This window comes from Olea europaea, chromosome 12, assembly GCF_002742605.1.
Source record: "Olea europaea var. sylvestris chromosome 12, O_europaea_v1, whole genome shotgun sequence".
Classification (NCBI taxonomy): Eukaryota; Viridiplantae; Streptophyta; class Magnoliopsida; order Lamiales; family Oleaceae; genus Olea; species Olea europaea.
Window position 1 is genome coordinate 26,574,517 of NC_036248.1, and position 8,638 is coordinate 26,583,154.

The 8,638-nt window shown below is 35.3% G+C and overlaps 2 protein-coding genes across 5 annotated transcripts; one reads left to right on the forward strand and one right to left on the reverse strand.

The window, feature by feature from the left end:
- LOC111406211 (peptidyl-prolyl cis-trans isomerase FKBP19, chloroplastic) lies at window positions 1-3,864 on the forward strand. 3 transcript variants are annotated; one of them, XM_023035493.1, is made up of 10 exons: window positions 2-216; window positions 310-444; window positions 1,409-1,494; window positions 1,589-1,639; window positions 2,117-2,197; window positions 2,275-2,319; window positions 2,812-2,867; window positions 3,387-3,462; window positions 3,544-3,624; window positions 3,680-3,864. In XM_023035493.1, the coding sequence occupies exons 1-10, from the start codon at window positions 75-77 to the stop codon at window positions 3,692-3,694; spliced, it is 768 nt and encodes a 255-aa protein (XP_022891261.1). In that variant the 5' UTR covers window positions 2-74; the 3' UTR covers window positions 3,695-3,864. The 3 variants fall into 3 exon arrangements, with proteins under 3 accessions (XP_022891262.1, XP_022891261.1, XP_022891260.1); XM_023035494.1 differs by having other exon boundaries at window positions 1-216; window positions 316-444; window positions 3,544-3,864; XM_023035492.1 differs by having other exon boundaries at window positions 3-216; window positions 3,544-3,864.
- Window positions 3,865-4,539: 675 nt separating this feature from the next.
- LOC111406212 (sterol 14-demethylase-like) lies at window positions 4,540-8,266 on the reverse strand. 2 transcript variants are annotated; one of them, XM_023035496.1, is made up of 3 exons: window positions 8,157-8,266; window positions 7,400-7,899; window positions 4,540-5,794 (listed from the first exon to the last, which is right to left on the reverse strand). In XM_023035496.1, the coding sequence occupies exons 2-3, from the start codon at window positions 7,871-7,873 to the stop codon at window positions 4,796-4,798; spliced, it is 1,473 nt and encodes a 490-aa protein (XP_022891264.1). In that variant the 5' UTR covers window positions 7,874-7,899; window positions 8,157-8,266; the 3' UTR covers window positions 4,540-4,795. The 2 variants fall into 2 exon arrangements, with proteins under 2 accessions (XP_022891264.1, XP_022891263.1); XM_023035495.1 differs by lacking the exon at window positions 8,157-8,266 and having other exon boundaries at window positions 7,400-8,140.
- Window positions 8,267-8,638: the final 372 nt, after the last annotated feature.

The window sequence follows — 8,638 nt, forward strand, 5'->3', positions numbered from 1 at the left end:
TCCAAGAATGTATCACTGTTCTGCTAATACCCCCTTCATTTCAATGGATTAGAAACCTTTTTCTGTCTCTGTGAATGTTTATGGCGTCAATTTCAGCCGTTGGATCGTTTCCTAAACGTTTATCATCAAACCCTGTTGCCGTTTGTCCTCCTTCTCCTTCATCTTCATGTCTACGTATTATTTGTGGAAGTTCCATAGACCCATCAACCTCATTTGGTTAGTATGGGTCTCTTTTCTTCTTCAATCTTCCATAAGTTTTCGTTATTGATTACTATTGGGAGTTCATTTTATTTTGTTGCCTTATTGAAGAGGCAGGTGGAAGATTGGAGCAGAGCCCCCTAATTGATAGAAGACAAGTTGTAATGTCGTCTATTGCATTCTTAGCTGTGGAAAATTTCAATTCTCGAAGGAGTGAAGCTTCTTCTGCACCTGAATTCGCTGATAGTAATTTCCATTGCTTCTCTTTTTTTAACCAGTTTCCTGTTAATGCCTTCCACCTTCTCCTTGTCTGATTTTCTCTTCGGAAGCAAGGAAATACTGAGTGCAGGAATCTGCGATTCATGTTTTTTTGTTGCACTAGCTCCTTAGGGCCATGTAGAGTGCCTCTATACAAGAAGTTCCCTTCACTGCTGTTTAGAATTTCTTGCAAGATTTGTGCATTAAATTGTAGCATTCTCTATTGATATAGTAAGGATCATATTGAGGACTTGAGGTGGAGAAATCCACAACAAATTTACTACTAAGATAGTATGCAAATTAATATTCTTGATAATATATTAAGCACATTGAGTATATGCAACTAAACCATTCCGTATTATCAATTATTTTGTTCTATTAGATGTGAAATAACATGTTTTATTGAACTTCACCAATATTTTGCGTTCCTACTCAGTGTCTATGGTTAATAAATAACCAAATTATTGGTATTTTTCGAATCCTTGTCAATTACCCTATTTCTATTACTCTATTCCTGTTAAGTTTCTTGGACACTATTTTTTTTATTTATTATTATTTTTTTTAATGTAGGATTTCTTTATGTAGAAATAGCATCTAGGCAGACCAAGTTGATGGATAGGGGCATTCAATAAGGTTTTAAAAGCCATAAGAGAGTTGATATACTCTACTACCAAACAAAGAGAAGAAACGGGGGTGGGGGGTTAATCAGCAGAAATACTAAAATAAGTGAGAAAATTGAATATTTCACGAACTAATGTAGAGAAGCAGGTTGAATGGTCTAAATATCTGGATGCCTTGTTCCAAGTTCTTTTTGTAATTTACTTTTTACATATTTTATTCTTATGACGGTGGACCTGATAAAAGATTTATGTTCTTTGAATAATTATCTTAATATTATGTGCAGCATAGTAGATTTGAAGACTAACTGTCAGCTCACTGTTTGAGCATACAGTGCCGGCATTGAGGGGAAAGGATTATGGCAAGACAAAGATGCGGTATCCTGATTATATAGAAACAAATTCAGGTCTCCAGTATAAGGTTCACCTGTTTGGAAGCATACCTGTGGAATTTTCTTTTATTTCTTCCTTCTTCATATCATTGAGTTCTAACTCCAAATTTGCAAGGAGTGCAGGACTTGCGAGCAGGAAATGGCCCCTCTCCAAAAATTGGAGAGACAGTAGTGGTAAGCCTAACATTATGCATACAATAGGTTTTATAATCGAGCAATTTTTGTGTTTACAATTACCAACTTTTAAAATCAAATGTATGCTATAACGGAGAGGATGTATTAAGTAATTTGGAGAAGTCTTGAAGGGTTTCTTCTTGATTATCATACTAGCAGATTGTTTATGACTTCATTTCACAGAGGATAAATGATCCCCTCATATTAACCTAATCCAATTAGAATCATTGTTAATTTATAATTCTCTGACCATCTGGGAATTCATCTGATATGATTCCAGTTGCTACATTTAGCATAGTTGGTTCATAATTTGAGGTTTTTGTATGAGTTAGTGGACTGTGAAAATTATTCTTAGGGAAAGGAGTGGTCATTGAACATTGCACTGATAAGAGAGAGTGGAGTTATCTTTATTTTACACATATTATGTACCGGTTCAGAAATTTTTTGACTTAGTTCCATGCATTGAATGCATTTTAGGTTGATTGGGATGGCTATACTATAGGATATTATGGCCGCATATTTGAAGCTCGAAACAAGACAAAGGGTGGATCTTTTGAGGTAATCCCTTTTATCCATGTTGTATAGAGAATGCAATTCTATGTTTGACCTATTTATTGCTTTTTATTGATATGCAGGGGGATGATAAAGACTTCTTCAAATTCAGATTAGGATCACAAGAGGTGAGAAATGAATCATCACTAAGATTTGAATTATCACGGCAGTTCTGGTAGGATTGGATTTTTACTGTGTTTGTTCTGCTCCAGCAATTCATCCTTGCAGGTTGCTCTTTTGCACTTGTGGTCCATAAATTCATACTTTTCTTCATTCGTTTAAAAATATATAATTCGTTTCTTGTACCATGATGCATTAAAAAGATATAGTTGAGATTTGAAGACATACTGTTGACATCAAATACATATCAAGTAGTAATTTAGAATAAATGACAAATTTGACTTTCAGTTGGAAATTGCTTCTAAGTTGTTTTCCAAAACTACAAGAATGAGATATTCAGCTTCCATAAAAAGTAAACTAGTCTCTGTTTTATAATTATTTCTTTGTCTTGGCCTCATTATCTCTGGTGCAACATAGATAGGGCATTGACTGTTACTGAAATGTAATTTGTACGTTTAGAAAGGTTTATGTTGGTATTCTTGATTTGTTGGAATCTTCAGGTCATCCCTGCATTTGAGGAAGCTGTATCAGGCATGGCTCTTGGAGGAATCAGAAGGTGCTATCTCACTCAACCTTCCTTTCAACCCCACCCTAAGAAAAGAACCTAAAATAAATTTAAATATAAATCACATTCCCTTCTACACTTTATACAACTTTTCTCACAAAATAAGTGGATTTTCTCCAATTTAACCTCTGAGAGGGTCTTGAGTTTGCAAGGTCTGATTGCAAAGCAAATGGGAATAAGTTGTATCGAGTATAGTTGTTTGAGATGCAGATGTTATTTCATTCTATATATGTCTTCCAATTGTTTTGGTAGAATTATTTGTCTTACCAAGTTGCATTTTTGCTTTATCACATAGCTTGGTGGATGTTTCTTAAGAAACCATGCTAAAATTTTTGGATATTAGTGATCTTGACAATAAAGTGTCTAAAATATATATTGGTTGCAATAATTTATTTATTTGGCTCGGTGTCAATGGAGAATGGACTATAGAATCAGGATCCAAGATGGAATATCTAACTGTGACATAGTGAATCTACATACACTACTTTACATTTTTCTGGCATAATGCAGGATCGTAGTTCCCCCAGAATTGGGATATCCTGAGAATGACTTCAACAAGAAAGGTCCCAGGCCAACAACATTTTCGGTACTCCTCATACTCCATACAGTTATTTGATTTAAACATTATCCTTTTATACTGAAAATGTTCTTATTTGAGTTTGCATAGGGTCAAAGAGCCTTGGATTTTGTTCTGAGAAACCAAGGATTGATCGACAAAACTCTCTTGTTCGATATTGAACTCCTGAAAATCGTCTCAAGTTGAACTTAAATCTTCATTACTTGCAATTGTCAATTATTGTTAAATCGTCTCAAGTTGAACTTAAATCTTCATTACTTGCAATTGTCAATTATTGTTTTTCCGATGGTGACAGATTAATACAATTTGTGTACGTTTTCCTTTCTTCATTGTTGAGAGATTGTGATGTCAAATTGTTAAATTGTTCATATTTGAAAAATACGAACACAGCATTCCGCTGAAATTCTTTTAGGGCCTGTTTGATACCCTCCATTTTCCATGGAAAATGGAAAATGTGTCATTTAATGACCAAAATTTTCCATGGAATTGTTTTTCTACCCTACCCCCCCACCCCATGTGACCTATTTTCTTGCTTTTTAAAGAAGATCAATTCCTTTGGTTTTGGTGAGAATTGAGTTTTCCATCTTCTTCTTCTTCTTTTTATTATTATTTATTTATTATTATTATTATTATTATTATTATTATTTTGCAATGGAAACAAATTCTATTTACAATTATAACAAATTCTATCACTTTAATTGACAATTTTCATAAAAAACAAAACTAAAGGAATGTCAAAAGATCCAAAATTTAAACATTTTTCAGGTGAAAAATTATATCAATCAAAAACATTTAATTGACATTTTCAATAAAACAAGCTCTAAGCAATTTAATTTTCTAAAATTCATTTTCTTTTCACTCACATTTGATTCTTGCAATCACATAAACCCTTAATTCTTTCCACATTATCGGATTTATGGTTGACCAACCAAGGGATGTCTTACGTACATTTCCTTTCCCCTGTCACTGAACCAATGGCCAAGGACGTATAATGCTCCTTAATCCTTGATAGTTGCCAAATTCCTAACAATGGGCACACATTTCAATTTTAGATAAAGCAATGATTAATGATACAACTGAATTATCAATCATCGTTATAATTGCAATCAAGTAAACTGATTATCATTCATAAAAGCCTGGTTCACAAACATGATTACTAAACATAAACAGATTAAATTATTAGCTAAGATAGTCTTCATGTAGCAAGAAGTCCAAAACCTTAGAGAGGACCGATGATAAAGGAGCAATGACAGAATTCAGCACATCTAAGAGAAGAAAATTTAAACTACACAAGGGCAAACCAGCTGACCAGCTATAGGGATCTTTTAGCAGAGTTATTTAATTAGTTAAGGGGAAGCTCTCGGCGCTTGTACCGCACCATGACTTTTCCTTTAACACCCACAACCATGGCATTCCAGTCGATCTCTGGAAAAGGTGAAATCAGCTCCATCTCAAAATTCCTTACCAAATGGCTCCAGATTGCTTTTATTTGCAGATATGCAAATGGCTCTCCTAGGCAACCATGTCTTCCACCACCAAAGGATATATAGGAGAAAGCCCCAGCCACCTTGTCCTCATCTCTACTAGGAGCAAACCTATCAGGGTCATATTTATCTGGATTTTTGTAAATGTGTGGGAGTCGATTTGCAAAAGCAGGTGATGCGGCCACAATATGTCCCTTGGGAATGTCGTATTCTACGCCTTCCTGAGTTTTCACGCTGAAATCTGAATGTGAGCTACGCAGAAGCATTATCAAAGGAGGGTGGAGTCTCAGAGCTTCTTTTATGCATCGATGAAGGACTTCCATCTCCGACAAAATATCATGGTCGACCTTGTTTCCATGCTTTTGTGTCAAATTCTTCTGCTCCTCTAACACCGCTGACATGTATGTTGGGTTGCAGAGGAGATATGCCCCCGTCCAGGTGGAAGTAATGGAACTTGTGTGCTGGCCAGCAAAAAGAGCAGCAATGAGCAGGCCGGTGACTTCTGACTCAGTTGTTTGGCGTCCATCTTTGTACTTGGATTCTATGAAACATTGTAGCATATCATTCTCTGTCTTGCCAGTTTGTTTACGAGAAGCTATGATGTTGGTAAAAATTTGAGCAAGTCTTTTGCGAGCTTGATCACGACGACGGTGTGCTGGGATGGGCAGGTACGGAAATATCACACTGATGGGAAGCATTCCGTTGTCAAGGTCATGGAAAAGAGCAGAAACATCGTCAAAGAGCTTATTGCGAACCTCTTCACCTAACAGACATCTGCTGGCTGTCAGTATGATTAGATGCTCCAATTCGTACTTTAAGTCCACTTCACCACAGTTTCCCCATTTGGAGAAGTACTCCTGCACAAATTATAACAAATGGAGAATATGTTACTCTTTAACATTTCAACAAAATAAGTAATTTAAAAGGTAATTAAATCAGAAACATCAGATTAAACCATAATACTATTTCTTCATAGAAACTACAGGGACATATATGAGATATTAGGAGTTCACCCAGTGGTTATGTTGTACAGGTAGTCACATGTTAAAGTCCCGAGGAAGAGGGAATTGGCAACTAGGATGTGGGCTGTGGGTGCCATTTGACAGCTTATCAGCTCATAGGATCCAAGAAAATGAGTATAGTGATTTGTCGCGGTATTCTACATCACACGACAACTATTTGCAGATTCCTTACAAGGTAATAGTTGAGCTACTGGCTGGCGTGCAAACCATTCTTAACCCCTTTTTTAACAACCATTAGAAAGAGGCTTTGGGGAAAGTGAGTTTTGGAATAGTGATTTTTTGGAGAATATATGGTTAAAAAGTATAAAAAATCTTGGGTTTATGTGCAAAATATTTATTGTGAGAATGTGTTGTTGAAAATAAGTTTGAGAAAAGAAGCGTTTTGCTTTAATGGTTGTCAAACACGGCCTTAATGTGATCAGCAAAGCCCACCCCCACCTTCTCTCTCAACCATTTTCTTCTGTAAGTAAGCTAACAAGATTGCTCGACCGAATCACTCAAGTACCATCTATCCCACAGAAAAATGCTGAAAGATTAACCAAAGAACGGAATTCTCAAAATAATCAAATAATAATGAAGAATTTAATTTGTTTTAAGGGTAGAATGTATTAAGAGGCCTATGTGCTCGACCGAACCACTCAAGTACCATATATCCATAAAAAAATACTGAGAGACTAAACAAAGAATCTATTAATAATGAAGAATTTAATTTGTTGGAAGGAAGGAATGCCTATAATTGGACTTCAATCAGATACCCAAATATCATAAGCACCTTAAAAGTCCAACCCTTCTCAACAGATTGCATTAAATAAGTGAAATTCTAGGACCATACGCATATTTCACTGGAGAAATAAAAATACCTATTTCCACTCAGAATCAGAACTCCATGAGAAATTGAACAAAAATCTTAGTTTCAAGTTGTAGAATCTATGTTGAATCACTGGTAATTGCATTGAAATGCCAGAAAAATCACAGTAAGAAGTCAAAAGAAGCTATTGTGATATTATAATCGGGGTAATAATTTCGAAGAAATACATATTCAAGAACAAAAAACTTAAGATGTATCAAGAGAACAAAACTTAGATTATTCTTTGAAAATTGACAATCGGATAATTGCAACCGAATGTATGTGTATATTGGAGTAGATCATTATATCTAAGCTTTCTTTTTCCTCTTAGGGATGTGTTTCTCTACATGAGAATATGTAGTGAAGACAATTTGCGACAAAAACAAGCTTAAATGCATTGCATTTTGTTAATGTGCAACTTTTTCTGATCATCAGCAGCAGGTTTGATCTCAACTTTGACAGTAAGTAAAAAGCATGATATTCAGAATTTAGATGCATCATTCCAGATCTTCATATATACAAACTCAGTACCTTTCCACATGCATTCAAAGAGTTGATAAAAGTAGAATTAAATGAAGAATAATTGAGAATACCTCAGCTTCCATGACCATCTGGTCCACATAACCTTTGAGTTTATTAACTCTCAGGGCCTCAGTGAAAAACCTGAATTGTTCCTGCCTAATGGAATAATCCACATCAAACACTACCCCAGGTCCAAAGGTGGGCACATTGAATTGGTACACCTCCTGCTGGCTGAGATCGGACTCCGGCGCCTTGAAGAAATGCGCCGATACTTCTGGACCAATCAAGAAAGTGATATTCTTGTTCAGTAATTTCAGAGTGAACACGCTACCAAGCTTTGGGTATTCCTCCCTCAGCATCACCACTGGCCCCTTCAAGAATCGCAGCAGCCCACCGAGAACCGGCCAAGAATTAACTACCGGCGGTAGTCGTTTCTTGGATCTGGGCATTATTAATGCTGAAATCAGTTTTGCCGCCAACAGAGTGGCCACTAGTAAGAGACCCACATTCCAGATTTTGTTGTTGTTAGTCGATTCCACTTCCATTGTTACTGGAAATCCAATCCAATGTTCTACGAGTTCAAGAAAACACGAAATAATTGTTGAAACTTTATAGACCATGCACAAAAAATGAAAAAGGGAACTACACTAAAATTTCATATCTAAATCAGATTTTGGAATTAACAAAATGCAAGAAAGACTTCTTCTTTTTTTTCCTTACTTTTTCTTGTAACAATACATTCAATGGAATTTACATCAATAACAATAAATTGAAGGAAAAATCAAGAGTGTTTTGATAGGGTTTAAAGAGAGAGTGACAAGTACATACCTGTTTTGGTGAGGATTCGTGAGGACTAGTCAGTATAAGGGAAAGTGGGATTAGGTATAGGATTAAGCAATAGTGTTCACACAAATTGTACACTTTGATTGACACTAATGATTGACACTAATTGAAGAAAAAATCAAGGATGTTTTGACCGGGTTTAAAAAGGGGTAATTTTTACGGAGGTCGGAAAATTCTTCCTATTTTTCACAATGGTCTCTTTTGTTAAAAATACTATTTTGCCCTTACTAAAGTTATTTACAAGATGTATATTATATCTTTAAAGTTTTATCAATCAGGACCTATATCTATATTTTTTAATCTTTCGAACACCTTTAAATATTCTTTGTATCTGGATAATTCTTCAAAGATTATAGGTTGGCCTTTCTTGGTTATATATCCTGGAACTAATCCTTCTGAAATTTCTTCTTGTATATTTCTATGTTTGGTTATGATATCTTCTACCTTTCTTATTTCTCTATTAGTTT